The 18,950-nt window shown below is 40.4% G+C and overlaps 3 protein-coding genes across 3 annotated transcripts in view; all 3 read right to left on the bottom strand.

Moving 5' to 3' along the window:
• Positions 1-359, bottom strand: part of LOC5514305 (monocarboxylate transporter 10) — a 5,478-nt gene extending 5,119 nt beyond the window's left edge. Inside the window, exon 1 of the mRNA XM_048724027.1 lies at positions 1-359. This exon is cut by the window's left edge and continues 29 nt beyond it. The gene's annotated coding sequence lies outside the window, so the exon portion shown is untranslated.
• Positions 360-5,828: 5,469 nt separating this feature from the next.
• Positions 5,829-8,292, bottom strand: LOC5514293 (putative agmatine deiminase). Its single transcript, XM_032383964.2, has 3 exons — positions 8,165-8,292; positions 7,149-7,505; positions 5,829-6,614 (listed from the first exon to the last, which is right to left on the bottom strand). The coding sequence occupies exons 1-3, from the start codon at positions 8,233-8,235 to the stop codon at positions 5,966-5,968; spliced, it is 1,077 nt and encodes a 358-aa protein (XP_032239855.1). The 5' UTR covers positions 8,236-8,292; the 3' UTR covers positions 5,829-5,965.
• A 2,887-nt stretch (positions 8,293-11,179) lies between these two features.
• LOC5514309 (poly(rC)-binding protein 3) lies at positions 11,180-18,913 on the bottom strand. Its single transcript, XM_048724291.1, has 14 exons — positions 18,713-18,913; positions 17,615-17,738; positions 17,290-17,313; positions 16,986-17,018; positions 16,447-16,490; positions 15,785-15,980; positions 15,624-15,644; positions 15,273-15,324; positions 14,869-14,924; positions 14,599-14,676; positions 14,344-14,499; positions 14,158-14,207; positions 12,703-12,822; positions 11,180-11,423 (listed from the first exon to the last, which is right to left on the bottom strand). Exons 2-14 carry the CDS (start codon positions 17,720-17,722, stop codon positions 11,345-11,347), a joined length of 1,017 nt encoding a protein of 338 aa, XP_048580248.1. The 5' UTR covers positions 17,723-17,738; positions 18,713-18,913; the 3' UTR covers positions 11,180-11,344.
• Positions 18,914-18,950: the final 37 nt, after the last annotated feature.

Raw genomic sequence — 18,950 nt, 5'->3', positions numbered from 1 at the left:
TTGACATCTGACAACGTAAAGGCGCACAGGCTATCAGAATACCAATAGTTTTGACGGCATATTCCCTGTTTTTAGGTTCTGTTATTCTGTGATTACTCGGGGCTCTCCGGAATCAAACCACACGTAAAACGTCCTCAATATATCAGGATGCTATGTGGAACAGAGTCTTTGATCGGACGTAGCTCTGACGTAGGGTATTCTGAAGAACCTATACTGACAAATGCAAGGGCGGTAGGAACAGTGTTTGTCACGCTAATTCTGATAATGAACCACGAATTTCCCTCTAATTGGCAAAAAATGTTTCTTGTTTGCGACTCGCTATCCGTGTTTGATGAGAAAACCCGGTCAAGTTACGTTGCGTAATCCGAGCTACCCCGTGGCGCGCGAATCGTCCACGTCTCCGACGTGCTAACCGGCTAGCGCGTCGGGGACAGTTCGCGCGTCACGGGGTAGTAGCCCGGATTACGCAGCGTAACTTGACCGGGTTTTCGTGGTTTATTATCAGCCTTATCAGAATTTAGCCCAACAAACACTGTTCCTACCGCCCTTGGCTAGTGTTCGTTTTTTTTTAATGAAGTTACGGCAAGCATGGATATTTCAAACTCACAAGTCATCACAAAGCATTAGCTTCTTGAGATACATAAAGATCGCCAGGCCTCTCGCGGTTAATTGTTCTAAAAAAATACTTTAAATCGAAAACCGTTTACTAGCCCTTTAAAAAGCCTATGGTGGATCTGATGTTTGCCGAATATAATCACCAACGCCTCTAGTTTGCAAATTTTGAAATAAATATCAAATACAATTAATCGGGGAGGTGCGATGCAACTGCAAATGGAACCTCATTTCAGGGGTTTTGCTACGAAATCTACAAGACCACCACATCTTGCGCACTCTTACTTGATGTCTTATCAGGAAGCGGACATTACTGGGTGGGGGGGGGGGGGCAAATATGTAGGGGTAACTAATTTTTTTGGGGCGCCCAGGGTGGGGGTCACATTTTTTGGGCGCCGAATTTAAGTCAGTTTATTCAGTTCACAATGTTTCCTGCTATTGTATATCTAGTTCCATATTGTTCAGATACCAATCTTGTCTTTATATATATAAATTTTGAGAATCCCTCTCATGGTTGACAAACAAAGCTGCCCGTTCTAACCAGTTTATCAAAATGTGAACTTTAGAAGCACACTAGCATACACACATTGGCACCAGTCGGGCCAAGACGGGACGCTAGCACAGTCTATTACCCGTGCAGTTCGGCAACCATGGACAGCTGTTTCGTCCTTATTAGGACTCGTCAGCATGGCATAGCCGGTTTGCCTCAGTTAAACTTCATCGGCAAAAAAACTGCAGGGCGACTTCGACTCGAGCGAAGTGCTTTAAACCACAGCTTAGATCCATGTGGGATCTAGAGCTGCGACCGGGCTAGCGTGATGCCAATTGTGCGGATCACGCATGCGGCCTTTGCTAGTCTAAAACTCCGTCGGATAGCCAAACTATCCTTGCGAGTATGTATACATAAATGTGAACTTTAGAAGCACACTAGCATACACACATTGGCACCAGTCGGGCCTAAGTCGTGATCCGCACAATTGGCATCACGCTAGCCCGGTCGCAGCTCTAGATCCCACATGGATCTAAGCTGTGGTTTAAAGCACTTCGTTCGAGTCGAAGTCGCCCTGCAGTTTTTTTGCCGATGAAGTTTAACTGAGGCAAACCGGCTATGCCATGCTGACGAGTCCTAATAAGGACGAAACAGCTGTCCATGGTTGCCGAACTGCACGGGTAATAGACTGTGCTAGCGTCCCGTCTTGGCCCGACTGGTGCCAATGTGTGTATGCTAGTGTGCTTTTAAAGTCCACATTTATCAAAATGAACACTTTAAAATCTTGCAAACCTTAGACTCAAATGTTGTTTTCTAGCGACACCGGTATTTGTTGTTTATCTCCGTGCCACTCTTAAACTAGCGAAAGTGAAGATTCATACTTAAATTAAAAAGGACAAAATTGCCATGTTAGCTGATCTATATTTTAGAAAGGGCAGAAAGGTTATATTCAGTTACACTCACTACTGCATTAGTGCAGAAAAAATGAGAGTCAAACTATGATCGGACCGGACGTCGTTTGCCTGAAGACACTACTATGACTAGCACCAACACAGGCGTATTATATATCACAAAGAAACACTCACACAGATTTATTTGTGAAAACATCACACTATTGTATTTACCTGACAGTTCACAGGTGTTTAAAGTTTTTGACTGTTTAACATATCGCGCAACTTTCCGCGCATCATTTCCATCGGCAACATGTTGCGTGTTTTTGTTGTTTGTTTTTTAGTTATCACTTATATCATGCTTTGTGAATTTCCGCCCTTTCGGAGTCCCAATCGCGACCAGGATAAATTGTTCGACCTGATCCAGGCTGGTGAGTTCGAGTTCCTGTCGCCTTACTGGGACCCGGTGTCGGACGATGCGAAGGACCTTATTTCTACCATGCTGGTCGTGGATCCCGCCACAAGGGCCACCGCTGACCAGATCCTACAGCACCGGTGGGCTCGTCAGAAAAGACCTACGGTTCAGGAACTGAGCATGTAGCTGTTGGAAAATGGAGATGAGCGAAAGAAGAAGAAGTTTAAAACTGCGGCGATTGCTGTAAGAGGCGACAAACGGCTTGAGAATTTGGTGGTCGACTTTCATCGAGAAAAGTTTATAAGTACTTCTTAATATATATAAGTACCAAAACCATCGTAACAAGAGCCTTAGAGGCGTATATATGCCATAGAGAAACACACACCCCATATAATTTCTCCTTTTGTGCTTCCAAAATAACGTTCAAATCCACCCTGCAAGTGTCCCGTTAGATAGCATAATTTATTTCCAAGAAATGAAGATAATATAAAGAGAGGCAGCTAGACATTTTTGTATAATTTATAGCGTAAAGGTTTAGGGATATTATTTTATAAAATATCCTTTTTATTTATTCATACGTAGAAAATATGCATCATTGTGAACCACAAAATATGATCAAAACAAAATGATTGAGTCAAACTCGTACTTTCTACAAAATACCAAATATTTATTTTTGTAAAGATTGATTTTACAAAAACCAATAAAACTTGAACGTGATTGTCCATAGACATGTCTTTTGCATCATGGCGAGCAAGGACTGGGTACTAGTGCTGCACGTGATGACAAAAGCAGTGGCAGCGTGGGTTTCACAAGTGAAGGACGCTGGGTGAATTCTTAGCAGAAGGCCCTCAAAGCACTGTCTCTCGTCCCTTAATTACTTGCAAGATGTTGTTTTTCCTTGTTCGTACATTACTAGCAAGATCGATGTTTTTTGGCTCTCAAAGCACTTTCTCTCGTTTTTACATTACTTCCAAGATGTTTTATTTCCTTGTTTGTACATTACTAGCAAGATCGATGTTTCTTGGCTCTCAAAGCAATGTTTCTCGTTTTTACATTACTTGCAAGATGTTATGTTGTTCGTACATTACTAGCAAGATCGACGTTTTTTGGCTCTCAAAGCACTGTCTCTTGTTTTTTATATTACTTGCAAGATGTTATATTTCTTGGCCGTCAAAGCACCGTCTCTCGTCCCAAAAATTACTAGCAAGATATAATGTTTCCTGGCCGTAAAAGCACTGTCTCTCGTCCCTAAATTACTTGCAAGATGTTATGTTTTCTTGTTCTTACATTACTAGCAAGATCGATGTTTCTTGGCTCTCAAAGCACTGTCTCTCGTATTTACATTACTTAATTAAGATCATCATGTTTTCTGGCCTTTAAACTACGGTCTCTCTTTCGTAAATTACTTGCGAAATATTCTAGATGCTTAGTTGCTTGTTCACCATGACTAATTCTCTTTGGGTGGTATGTCGTTCTCCCATGCATTTTAAGGAGAACGCCGGGTACCATTGCTTCAAGCAGCGCGAGCCCGCCGGACACTCAGAATGAAGGGTTGTAGGGAGTGACGACATTAGACTAGGACTCTTCACAGTACTGCACCTGAAGAATGACAAGATGCGGGCATCAGGTAAACTTGTTAGTCAAAATCCTACCCCTCAGCCTCGCGTCTGGTCACCCCTAACTACACGCCTACCCCATGTTCCCTACGCTGTGGTGGCAAAGAGTAATCTAGAAGATAAATAATGTTAGGGAAGCAAAAGTTAGGTTTTCTGTAAACATTTAAAAAAATTTGGAACTACCGTACATTAGGTCTGTCGGGGTTTGAAACACGAGACTCCAGGGAAGCAAAAAAGTCAACTAGGTAGGGAGTGGGGGGCAATTAGTATGATTATAGACTTGAAGTGCGCTTAGGGCCTGCAATTCCTGCATTATCTGCTAAAAAAAAACACAAATTTCACTCTAATTTTGGCTGAAATGTGCCTTGTTTCATTGTTTGCGACACGCTCTCCGTGTATGACTAGATAGCTCGGTCAAGTTACGTTGCGTCATCTGAGCTACTGCCGCGTGGCGCGCAAACTAACCCGCGACCCACTAGCTGCTAGCCGAAACGTGGCCAATCAATCAGTCCTGACAAGCAAGTTGTTTTGCCCGGCTTTGCCCCGATATTTCTTGGCTATCACGCTCATATAAACAAAAACTAAAACACGCTTGCTTCGCAGGCTAATAAAACGCTGAGGATATTTCGAACACATAAGTCATTATCATCACAAAGCATTAACGTTTGAGATACATAAAGACTGCCCTCCAGAGGTTATTGTTTTCAAGAATTTGTTCAAATTTGTAGTTCCAGAAAACATCCATATCCCCCCCCCCCCCCCTCCATTGAGGGGGTCGGAGGTATGACCCCCCACCCCTCTGGAAAAACCCTGGAAAAAAATAAATACAGTAACTGTTAAGGAAAAAGGGCATTTTACCCCCCTCCCCCCTCTCCTCTGGAAATTACTGGACATTTGAACCCCACACCCCCCCGGAATTTCTAATCCCCTCAATGGGGGGGGGGGGGGGGAGGGGGTCTTGGATATTTTCTGGAACTACACAATCGAAAACTGTTTAGTAGCCTCTTCATAGCATACTGTCGATGTGATCTTTGGCAAATATAATCATGTATATGTACATTTTGCGCTTATGAGGTCGTTCTTGGAAATTTTAAAAAACAAATTCAATTCCTCACTTTTAAATGTTGAGCTTATAATTATGCCAGTGTAGCCTCGCCTAAAATCATGATCCATGTATAGGTTAGGGAAGTTTGGTAAGCTAACTCCGCTCTCTCAAGTTTTGGCTTAGGATTAATACATGTCCAGGCCCGTACCCAGGATTTTTCTTGAGATAGGGGTGCGGAATCCGGGTGGAGTTCTCTGATCTGACCACCCCCGAAAGAACAAAGAGGGATATTTTATGCCTTTGCAGTATCTCCACGGGACGTTTGTTGTCAGATTTGGCTACATACCAGAGTGATCTAGTTTTAGCTCAGTTTTTAGTTTTGTCTACAAATAGCACGTCTATTGTGTAATTTCAGAAAATAATTTCCGGGGGGTGGGGGGGTCAAACGCCCAGGAATTTCCAGAGGGGAGGGGACGGGGGGGTCCATTTTCCTTAACAGTAACTGTATTTATTTTATTCAGGTTGGAAATTCCAGAGGGGTGGGGGTCATACCCTCCATGGGGGGTATGGATATTGAGAACCGAAAGTGGACCCCCACACAGGGGGGGTTCGCACCCCTTGCAACCCCCCCTGGGTACGGGCCTGATGTCATAATGATACCATCTTCAGTGGATTAGATCGCCAATAAGATCGATCTATTATCTTTGTTTTAATAGTAGGATTAAAACCATCGTTCTTGAAAAATTAATGGAGACGCGTATTGATTTCTTTTGTTTTAATTGGAGACTCAATAAACCACTTCATTAAATCATTTTTTGAAATTACATCTGATATAATTGCTGATTTCTATATTCTAAATACATGTTGTATTGGACCTTGCCGTGTCGTCATCAGGTCTTAGAGCTTTTCCACGTAGCTGATTAGCGCCTGTGCCACGGGATGGTTCCGGTCAATTTGCCAGCTCATACATCGAACGCTTCCACCCAGGATCGGTACTTCGCCTGCCTTGTACACCGGGATGACTTCTTTAGTGATCGGAGTGTTATCCCTAAAGACCCTTTCCGCCACAGCGTTAGCCGCCTGATTCGCGTACATAGCCACGTACACAGCATTATTCGTGACTAACGAATTGGCGTAAGATCCCTCGGCGGTCTTGAAGCCGTGCTCTGTATCCTTCTTGGTGTAGCAAGGCAGAGGAACCACGGTAACATTGGGGAATTTAGACGTGACTGCTTTCTCCATGGAACTGTAGTACCTCGGCGCGTCAGCATCATCGAACATCGAGATGAGCAAGGTGTTCTCGTCCACGAACGATACCAGGCCGTCCGAGTGTCCGGTTGTGTCCTTGGGGTCATCCAGCACTACCACAGTCCGGTTGATTTCGTTCTCAAGCTTCCTAACTAGCTGTGCTTGCTCAATGGATGGGTTGTCATTGTAAATGCGCGCTGTAGTGATGGCGATGTCTTTGCCATTTTCTACGATGTTGCCACCTTCGATTACTATGTCACTGAGATGCATTGGGGGAATTCCAATCATTTCAGCGAATCTGTTGGACATAACCATGAATAAGGTTAAAAAGTTCAAACCAAGCATTTTAGCAACAGAAACAACAATAAACAACAGCCAGCAACAGAGACGACAACAGCTACAACCACTACAACGGCTACAAAACATCAGTTACAACAACGACAGCTATAACAACGGCAGCTACAACAACGACATTAGCTAACAGCTACAACACCTATAACAACGACATCAGCTATAACAACGACATCAGCTACAACAACGACATCAGCTACAACAACGACATCAACTACAGCAACTACAACGGCTACAGCAACTACAACGGCTACAACAACAACAGCAACGATAACAGCTATATGAAAGACGAGACAAGGCACTGTAGGGAAAAAAAAGAAGAGACAATAAAGGGGACCCAGACTGCTGCATGTGGTACTCCACACGATTAAGCAGGAGATGGCATCTTCAACCTGTCAAATTCTTTCCCAGTGTACCTTTCAAACCTTTTTTCGTCGTGCTTTGCCTCGTGTTATTTGTTTGGGCGTTTTCTCACGTGTACCTTTTAAACGTGACTGTGTCGGTCTTTGCCTTATCGGTTTCTTTCAGGTAGTCGGGATCGTACTTGAATTTGATCTGTTGCTTAGGCATGGCAGGAGGGAAGTCTCGCATCCACAGATCAAGTGTCTGGCCTACCGGTACTTTGATCAGTTTTGCGTTGATGAAATTGTAATTGCCAAGGTATCTGGGTTTTAATCCCGTATCGTCGTGCACAACGAACAGATCGTCTCGCCCGAATGTCTTCTGGTCCATCTCCTTGATAAATTCTGCGATCTTTTCAAGGGTTTTAAGGTCATAATAGTGGCCGTAGCTCTCTCCGGGCATTGAGAGAACAATGACCTGTTTCTCATCTTCGTTACTGTTGGGAATAAAACACACCTATTTATCTTTGTAACTGGTGAAAATAATACACATTTATCTTACACATTGCATCATAATTGTTTTCTATCTTTTTCGCTTAGTTATTTCATACCTGCAAAGCAAGATATGGATTCTTTCAGTGAAACCGTTTTTACAATATACTATCCTGTTAACTCAATGTAACTCCAATTCTGATAAGGGGCGGATAACTCAATAACTGACTTTGCCTCCCCCCCTCCATATCTCGAGCTACCGGGGATGTGGATGATAACCTTTTCTCTAACCCTGTAAAAGGTTGGATCTAGGATATAGAACTAGGAGGCAAGTTAAAAATATTCTTGCAAAAACCAAGAGCTGCTTTGTGACCAATTATGGCAAATGTGCTGACAGTTTCTACGTTTGTTGGTAATTAGAGCAACAAAATCATCTAGCTTGTCTCGCTTTTAACCAAGCAGCGTCAGAGATGTGGCTTGAGATGTGTTGACTTCATTTTGCCACGAGACAAAATGGTTCTTCAAATCTTCTTTTTGCAACTAACCTTTTTCAATTTGCAACATTTTTGTTATTGTTGTTGCGAGACAAGTTGGATGATTTTGTCGCTCGTATTACCGTACCCTTAGTAACCTAACTTTGCAACATCTCGACATTCATACTCGCCTGGCTGCAGCAAGACAAGCGATAACACTTAACAAGCATAGTGCCCCTCCAAAAAGCAGTACGTTGGCCATGGCTGCAGATAGATGTGTTTTGGTAAACGCAGATGGTGAGCGCGAATATATGCCAAAGACTGGTGTAATCAGCTGTCGTGAGACTAGGGGGGACTTAACAGGGTACGCAGTTTCATTTGAAATGAAAACAAAAAGGTAGCGAGGAAGCCACGATAAGCCATGACGGCTTAGCTTCTTTCAAGTTGTAATTAACATGTTGCAAAAATCATCATATGTATCTTATAATTGCTAATAAATTTATCTGCTTCGCCTAAAAACTCGCCCAATTCTGTTAAAAGGACTGTTTTTTATGTGTTTACGTGGTACTAAACAAAGTTGGACTGACAAATGTGTTCATCAAAAGCAACATTTTAATTTGGATACACAACTCTTCTTTGGCAAAATGTTAATGATGAGGTTGCAGATTAATAAGCTTTGAATTATCTGGCGTCTTTTGCTCATACGGCAGATTAGTTTTCTATAGCCCTCCCGAATACCTCATTCATGTTGAGCACCAGCTGAAACATCACTTAAAGATCCACCTGGGCGTCGGTTATTACATGGATTGGGCATCGGTTATTATTATAAGTTATACCATGGGACGAGGGGAATTTAGTGATTAAATGTCCCCGCCGCAACCGAGGGATGAGTAGCTAATGTCCGGCCCCGCAGGCGGAAGGTTGAAGTCCTGACGACGCCCGCAGGCGGAGGGACTTTAACTAGTCATCCCGAGGTTGAGGGGACATTTAATCACTAAATACCCCGAGATGCCATGCTATAACTTTGTAATACCATGATCACCGAGGAAATTAACTCGAAACTACGAGTATAATCTTAGGTTGGGTGAGCGAACACTGTTGATGAATTGGGCCTTTGTATGCATTGTGTTTTTTACCTCTCTTATAGACAACCCTATTTAATTGCACAAACAATCTAAAATGATATATTCACACATTCAAAATCCGCTCTACAGTTTTGTTCTCTGACGCCATAAAAACGCATGCGTACATAAATAAAAATCATCCCACATGGATCTAGTCTAACGTTGTTTAGGTATCACGAGATTTACGCAATTACTATGGCACAGGGTCTATTCCTGTGCTAATCAGGAAGCTGCCTTATATTTGTTTCCCTGGTGGAAACAAGATAATCATCTTGGTTCTAAATTTCTCTCATGCACTGATGTAGAAGGAAATTTAGAATACAAAAAAAGATTGTCGTTTTCTAAATTTAAATTTAGAAGCTAAATCTCCCTTATAGTTATCGTCCCTCAGAAAACAAAAGCATCCGAGGTGATCATGGTGTTACATGGACTGGCTATCGACAAGAGAGCATAAGATAAGAGAGGGACACCCGCGCGTTATGTCGATTCCGAATCTGGCTATTTTTAGTAACCACCACCCCACCACTGCGCGTGAGCATTTTTACTCACCCTACCCCCGCGCTTTGGCATTTACATCTTGTTGTTTGCCGCTGTTCTGTGACTTGAAGCCGAAAAAAACAACACCCTATTTGCACAAATACCATCGAAAATTTCATTCTAGCATCAAGGATACGGGCAGTTGCCGTGGATGTAGTACTTTGAGGATTGCAAAATTTCGTTCAAAATCAAGTGCGGAAAACCTCGTGCTTCAAACACCGTTTTCGCTCTAACTTGCTGCTTTTTCGTGTTTTCTCAACATTCATTATCTTCCTAATGGTCAAACGAGATCTGTAAGTTAGACATTAGATATGATATTGATTTTTGTGAATATTCCGGTGAATTGAGAAGGAATCCAAGAAAAATACATTCCCGTAATACTATCCTTGTAGCGAGGAAAACATTTTTGTGATGATTAAAGCCAGCAAGCTGAGCTTTTGTAAAAGTGAGGAAATAAAGAGGGAGATATTACTGTACTTCTTTGATGTTGTTATTATTATATGTTATATTATAAATTGTTATTATACAAGCTTGAGTCGGGATTTGAATCAAACGCGGTATCACAGCCATTTTATCGCTCGTCGGTTTTTTCTTTTTTCTTCACTAGATTTCGCTGTTCAGACAAACAAAACAGTCAAACTAATCAGGGATTTAGCTTTCTGTGAGTATATTTGCCAATCTTGCTTACTTAAGTTAGACTTGTTTTCTTCTTCCGAGTTATTTTACTTGATCTCTTTTCATTCCTATCGAGTTGGCAAAAGAATAACACGCAACCTGAGGGGGAGTAGGACAAAATAAAAGGAGTAAATCCTCACGCGCAGTGGTGGGGTGGTGGTTACTAAAAATAGCCAGATTCGGGATCGACATGGCGCGCGGGTAATACCAAAGTGTCCCTCTCCAGGAACTCATAAGTAGGGGCAATCATCTGTTTTATATAAATGTCACCGCGTTTCCTAGGATCAGGCTATTTTTAGACGCGCGCGCACGAACGGGCCAATCAGCTACGTTGACGTTGGTCGCGCGCGCGAGTGACGTGAGGCTGCACGCGCAAATTGCAGTTAGGAAGAATATTTCTTTATCCATCATCCGTCGGTTTGGTTTGTCCAACAAAAGAATTGCAAGCTAGAATTCAAAGTCATAGTTAGGGTTGGATTCATATTAAAGAAGAGAGCAAAAAAGTCAAAGTACCGAAGAGAGAACATATCTTTTTGTCTGAGACTGCGCGTACAGTTGAGCTCAGCCAAAACGTCAACACAATGGTTGAATCTGATTGGCTCATCCGCGCGTCTAAAAATAGCCTGATCCTAGGAAACGCCGTGACACTTATATAGTACCAGAATGTGGGGAAGTTGATTGCCCCTACTTATGAGCCCCTGCCCTCTCTTATCTTATGCTCTCTTGGTATCGACTATTACATGGATTGGGTATCGGTTATTACATGGATTGGATATCGGTAATTACATGAATTGGGTATCAGTTATTGCATTGATTTGCAATATGGGTAACTATCTGATTCGGAATCCGCCAAACATCAGACACACACAATAGCTCTTCACAGCATATATTTCCCACAATTTATCTACATTTCATTCCTAGATTTTACAAGACTTGGTCTTGGGCTATAGTCTCTAATATTTTAATAAACACCTAAAAAGTATAACACATTGCAAATCATTAAGAAAAGGGTGCATTTTGGGGCACGCCCGTTGCTCATTCGTCGTCGCCATTCTCCGCGTTGTGTGGCTTGTCTTTGTCGGTCACGACTGGTGACTTACCGTCTTGTCTCAACCTGCAAGGTAAGGACATTAGAAAATCTTCTCCTAAACTCCAAATGATACTTATAAAAATAAGGAATTACCTCCACTGTAATTAGAGATACACTGTAAACTTTGGCAGATCAAAGGCCATTTGTAAAAGTGAATGCACATTTCATCTCAAAAAAAAGGTAATTTCAAGTACTTTTGTTGATACTCAGATTTGACGTTAAGATTACATTTAATTCGAAACAAAACACTATGGCGAACAGACAGAAAAAGCTAAACAAGCAAACGCAGGGAAAACGTGTAGTACTTATTCAGTTCAAACAGAGAGGTATGGAGGCTTCTTCGCAAGTTCGATTTTTATATAGTTAGTACTTTTTGGCTAAAAGAATCTGAATGCGACTTGTGTTATAAGTCTTTTTTTTCTTCCGAAATAAAATCGATGCAAACGATAATAAAATAAAGGCTGCCAGCCTGCCAGCCGGCGAATGGCAATCGCCAAATGGAAGTTCTACGACCGAAAGGTGCTCATAGATGGTAATTGTTAAAATAAAAGTTGTAAATAAACTCAAGCGATGTCAGAACCTTAAATTAATAACATTTTATGGATAGTCGTATGTTTTATATACATTTTTCTGAATTTGGAACAAATATTCGGGGACATGGTTTCTTTAGGACGCAGAACTGACATTTGCCAATTTCAGTTTGCACAGTCGTTTTAGGTGTATTTTTCAGTATTGAATTTTCTAAGTGCGAATCACTGAGCGACTCAATCCTTTTTACAGCACATTGGCTGTATTCTATATTCTAATGCGTTTGAATGTTGCATGTCTGACCGTAGGTGCTGATGTAGTGCGCACAGTTATAATTATAACATGCGATTAGGTATTTCTTCAAGAAGTAATGACTGTGACTGTGGGGGACCAAGGGGTGCACTTTACCTACGTATTGGTGTGAATGCAGCATTACTAACCATATATTGCTTACAAGTTGTGGTGTGAATGCAGCATTATTAATCATGCATTGCTTACAAAATGTGGTGTGAATGCAGCATTACTAACCATATATTGCTTAAAAGTTGTGGTGTGAATGAAGCATTACTAAGCATGTATTGCTTACAAGTTGTGGTGTGTATGCAGCATTACTAACCATATATTGCTTACAAGTTGTGGTGTGAATATATTGCTTAAAAGTTGTGGTGTGAATGAAGCATTACTAATCATATATTGCTTACAAGTTGTGGTGTGAATGCAGCATTACTAACCATATATTGCTTACAAGTTGTGGTGTGAATTCAGCATGACTTACCGTGCATTGATAAGGAACTGTGCCAAGCCTACGGCCTCTGCTGTTCCTGTGATCAGCACTTCTCGCTTGTCATCTCCATTCTCACTATCTCCGATTTTGATGCTCGCACCAGACATTTGCCTGTAGGAAATCACTCATTTTACTTAAAGTTATCAAGCCCACTACCAAATTCACTGTGCCAAATACCACTACCAAATTACCTCATGAACCTTATCACTAAAACCTTATGACCTTGACACTATTACCTCATGACCTTGTCACTATTACCTTATGACCTTGTCACTATTACCTTATGACCTTGTCACTATTACCTCATGACCTTGTCACTATTACCTTATGACCTTGACACTATTACCTCATGACCTTGTCACTATTACCTTATGACCTTGTCACTATTACCTTATGACCTTGTCACTATTACCTTATGACCTTCTCACTATTACCTCATGACCTTGTCACTATTACCTCATGACCTTGTCACTATTACCTCATGACCTTGTCACTATTACCTTATGACCTTGTCACTATTACCTTATGACCTTGTCACTATTACTTCATGACCTCGTCACTATTACCTTGTGACCTTATCACTATTACCTCATGACCTTGTCACTATTACCTTATGACATTGTCACTATTACCTTATGACCTTGTCACTATTACCTTATGACCTTCTCACTATTACCTCATGACCTTCTCACTATTACCTCATGACCTTGTCACTATTACCTTATGACCTTGTCACTATTACCTTATGACGTTGTCACTATTACCTTATGACCTTGTCACTATTACCTTATGACCTTGTCACTATTACTTCATGACCTCGTCACTATTACCTTGTGACCTTATCACTATTACCTCATGACCTTGTCACTATTACCTTATGACATTGTCACTATTACCTTATGACCTTATCACTATTACCTTATGACCTTGTCACTATTACCTCATGACCTTATCACTATTACCTTATGACCCTGTCACTATTACCTTATGACCTTGTCACTATTACCTTATGACCCTGTCACTATTACCTTATGACCTTGTCACTATTACCTCATGACCTTGTCACTATTACCTTATGACCTTGTCACTATTACCTTATGACCTTGTCACTATTACCTTATGACCCTGTCACTATTACCTCATGACCTTGTCACTATTACCTCATGACCTTGTCACTATTACCTTATGACCTTGTCACTATTACCTCATGACCTTGTCACTATTACCTCATGACCTTGTCACTATTACCTTATGACCTTGTCACTATTACCTTATGACCTTGTCACTATTACCTTATGACCCTGTCACTATTACCTTATGACCCTGTCACTATTACCTTATGACCTTATCACTATTACCTTATGACCTTGTCACTATTACCTTATGACCCTGTCACTATTACCTTATGACCTCGTCACTATTACTTCACGACCTCGTCACTATTACCTTATGCCAGTGATATAGCTCCCTTTTTGGCCGATGATACTCCCAACAGCCTAAAATAAAAACAGCACACCCATTCATGATGATATACAAATAGAACACCCGTGCAATACAAACAACTCTGCATTCACGAGGTAAAACCAACATTCATGTCTTATGCAGGCGGTGGCAATTAATCAAAATGCTTACCCCTTTAAGTATTGTCATCGTGTGTGATGTGATCGGGCCAGGCTGTGGGGGCGGTGGCCCTTTGCCTTTCCTTCCACCACCATATGGACCTCTACCAGCCATAAAGCCATTTGGGAATGCATGGGGCATTCCATATGGGCCAGGGTATCCAAATCCCTACAAAGCACAACATGTTTATTAAAGGTTGATAGAAGGACATTTTTATTCAACAAATTTTGTTGAGAAAAATTATTGTTCAGGAAATACAATTATTACCTGAGGTGGCCCATAGAATCCAAACTGTTGCTGAAGCTTATGTGGTGTGTACGGCATTGGGTGTCCTCTTGGGGGGAACTAGAGAAATTTTATTAAATTATTTTATTAATGCTCCATGCTAAAGGGAGTGAACAGCTTAAAATTGTTTTTTTTAATATATTGTTTTATCTGTCATCACAGGGTCATAGCATGAAATCATATCTCATCAGGGTACATTAACCTGTAGTGTAGTGAGTAGTGAATGGTATTTCTAATTATCAAATGACTTACTTCTATCATAACCCCACAGAGGAGGTCAATACAGGTCTCTAGAGCCTCAGGTGTTCCTGAAATAAAAGCTTTAATTAAAACTGTGCAAAGGCTTTTCTCATGTTTTCCATAAACGAGACCCTGATATATTACTCATCTGTGTAATCTGGGGTGCCAAGCCTGCCCCCCTTAGATATATATTTTCTAAGAAAAATATACAAGTTTTTCATCCCAAGATAATGTTTTACATACATTCAAAAGAAAACAAGATAATAATTGACATGTATTGGGCTGTGTAGGCAGTCATCTTGCATCTCAAATCATCCTCCTTTTGACAAGCTTTTACATCTTTATTTTGAAGTCTAAATTGTCTTATGGCTGTGGAAGTCTTAATTTTCTTACGCCTATTATTGTGCAGTCTTTACCAGAAAGTGTAACTGCTCGTTCAGATGATCCAGGAAGAAATTCACCAGCAACCTTTGACATAAACAAACAAAAAGCAGGAGTGTACAACTTCTACGGCTGAGTACATGGTTATCTGTAGTGTTTTCTTTTCACTTGAGTATACAAAAATGTGCTATTTTCCAGGTGATTTAATTTGTGTGAGAAAGTGGGGCTTTTTATAGTCAGCTGTCTGCTGTAAACAAACTCTGACCTGCACAAGCCTTGCTTTCTCCCTCAAATTTCATTTTTGAAAAAGGCCAATTGAAAAGGCCTATTCTTAAAACATAGCATTGCATGTTTTACCAAAACTTTCAACCAGCAATTAGACTTACCACTACAGATGCCCCAGACACCTGAAAAAGAAGTAAAACAATAATTAACACAAAGATACGAAAAGATGTCCAGACAAATCTCAAGAACTTTCAACAAATTTATTGCATTTATACTGCACAATTAACAATTGGGGAATGTCATTTCCAGGCAATTTCTTTACCTCTCTAATCTCCTTGATTTTAGCTCCCCCTTTACCAATGATGGAGCCACACTGACTCCCTGGGACAATAAGGCGTAGGGTAACAGGTGGGGTTGTGTTACTCTTAGAATTACTTTTCAACTCATCTTCAAGTTTTTGTCCAATCAGTGCAAATGCTGTGACAACAGCATCTTTTGTTCCAGTTACAGAAACTATCCTGCAAGGAAAGCTGGGGTTCAGTTGAGATTTTTAAAACACTGGTATAGACTGCTCTACATGGCTGCCAACTCTTATAAATGTTAAGCTAGGTGGGGTATTGTACAGTACTACTGTCTATCTACAGAAGAAAGGATTCTGCTGAGAGAGGAGTACTGCTGTCTGTCTGCACGGTGGAGATACAGTAATATGGTCTGAGTGTCTGTATGGGGTTGGGGTACTATTTTCTGGTGTTTAATAAATAAAAATGAATAAATATTAGAACTGGGCAGGTTTAGCAGCGAAATTCAAGAATTCAGAGCTTGAGAAATTTCCTGCTAAAAGCTAGAGCTTATGGGTATGTAATCATTCAGTTGATCAATCAAGCAATCACGGATGAATGGAAGAATGGATGAATTGACTAATTAATTTATTAATCAATCAAACTATTAAATCAATTAGAACTCTCAACTTTGAAATGGACCCACCTCTCAGGAGTTGAGCCATCTGAGATATTTATATGGGCATTGCTCTGCAAATGGTTACAAAATTGTAATTCTTTTAGCATACATTTTTTAAAATAGAGAAACATTAAATAAAAAAATAGAATAAATATTTCATTTCTGCTCACAATTTCTTCCTCTAGAGCATGGGAGCAGGAGTATTTCTTTCTTTATTCTTTTAATTTCAAAATTTAAGACGCTAAAGCTATAACGCAGCGTTACGACATAAAAATATGTATACCCACAACCTTTGGCCAATTAGTGAAAGTGTACAATAACATTTTTTGCATGTAATAAAATGGTTCATACAATCAGGCAATTCTAAAGCAGTGAAAGGGTTTTCAGAGCACAGCTTTTGATTTGTGGCCCATTTGGAAGTCTATCATTTGTCATTTCATGCTGAAGACAGCAAAGTTCAAAGCTTGTATGATTTCTAATGGTTTTACAGTGAAAGACTGAAAATAAAATAAAAAAGATACATCGCATGCAGCACAAATCCTAGAGGCAGGTTTTGACAAACTTACCTCTTGTCTGAACTGTTTAATAGTTGATCCCTCCTGCAAATATACAATTACATACAGTACAGTCCAACACAGTAGTTGCACAGTCCTAGGCAATGGAAGGACGAGGGGGGGGGGGGGGGGGGAGGCGTCCTCTTACATGGGAAAATGATTATTGGGGGGGATAAGAAAAACATGAGGAAACAAAGACAGAGGAGAAAAAAAAGCAAAACAGGCATTTGGTTTAAACTTGAAAATCTATGTAGAAATATCAATAAGGAAAAACTGTGCCTATAATTTTTCAAATTTTATTAAGAATTATCCTCACCTTGCCAATGATACTTCCTATATCCTGGTAGAATAAAAAAGTCAGCTATTAATACCTCACAATATTTTAACGAAACATCCTTATCCCTCATCCGTGTAAGAATGCTAGCCTGTAATAATTCAAGGGAACAATACGATAGAACTGACATATGTAGATAAGTTTGGACCTGTGCTTGTTGTCTGCTATATGAAAAATTGGCTCTAGGTGGTTGTATAATCTCAGCTTGAGATTGATAATTATGACATTTATGTCAGTATCTGTTTTCAATGATATATGTTTATGTCCACTTTATGCAAGTTGTTTTATTTATGATTATATCATTTACCTTTCCTTGCATAATCATTTTAAGCACAAGGTTTGAGGAATGGCCCCGCCCCTTGGCAGGCCTTGACTCCGCAGGCCTGCTTGCCACTTGTTCTTCGTCGGCACTCATAGTGAGGAGATGGGATCTTCAAAATAAACGTACCATTAACTATTTACAACATTGGCGAGTTAATGGGGTCACTGGTAAAGGTAATGAGCACCAGTTTTACCTGGAAAACATAAAAAAAAACTCAAGAAAAATATTGAAATATATCTTTAGGTGATTCTTTATTCAATGTAACCGATGAGTAAATGATACCCTTCATTACAATGATAGCCCCTTGAAACGCTTTCCGGATTGAAATTATTACGTTCAACTTCATATTGGATCTTCGAAAATACCGGTAACTAAATCACTATTTATTCCTTCCGGAAAAAAACGCCAACTTGATGTGAATATTCTAACTATAACCTCAATCACGTATTATTATAAGAAACAAAAATCTTTGCAAGTTCTGTTATGATAATAAGCAGGACGATAAATATATTCTGACACGTCTGGCAATATTATTGTCTCGCATGTTTACAAGACAAGAAGCTAGAACTTATGACGATCGCTATAAAAAAAACGAATAGTAACTTATAAGAATTAAATTTATTCGCATATCAGCGAAAAGTCACGGTCATCATTTGTTTTCCAAGGTATATCACGTTGCGCAACTTAATATCTTTTTGTATTTTTTTTTTTCGCCCGGTCGCTCACACTTCCGAGAGAAATGTCTGTTTTACCGTACAAGACCCGATCGTTATGCATTCCACGTAAACAATTACTAAATATTCCTGGTTTAACCGTTATGGTCAACAGATCATTATTTTCACTGGGACCTGTCTAAAGCCAAGAGCCGTACGAGTAGAGGATCGAAAACACACAATATCCCCAGGGAAAACTTTATTATAGTCGACTAGAGACACGTTAACGCCAAGGGAATTTAAACAAAGATTGAAGAAAATTCTAATCATAATCAAAGGTGATATAAAGCACGAGAGATCACGATGCAGACACAGCGTAAGAGAGCACCAGTTACCAGCGCCGTTACAGTTGTTCTAAATTTTCACTTACCAAAATCGGTCACGACTATAGACGTAGTCGCACTTTGAGTCCAAATTGACGGCGATAAGACGTTTTCAGAGAACAGTTCAGCAAACAAGGAGGGAAAGGGAAGTTCAGGGAAGAAATAAAACAGGAGGAAGGGCCGAAAAAGTAGGGGGTAGGCAAAGAAGCCCAACTTCGGAGGCACTAAATATGGTGACGGGAATAGAAAATTCTCTGCCGCTCTGGAATAAACAATCGTGCCACA

The sequence above is a fragment of the Nematostella vectensis genome, chromosome 2 (assembly GCF_932526225.1).
Source record: "Nematostella vectensis chromosome 2, jaNemVect1.1, whole genome shotgun sequence".
In the NCBI taxonomy this organism is placed as follows: Eukaryota; Metazoa; Cnidaria; class Anthozoa; order Actiniaria; family Edwardsiidae; genus Nematostella; species Nematostella vectensis.
The sequence above is the reverse complement of the archived record's forward strand: the minus strand, read 5'-3'. Positions and strand labels throughout refer to the sequence as shown.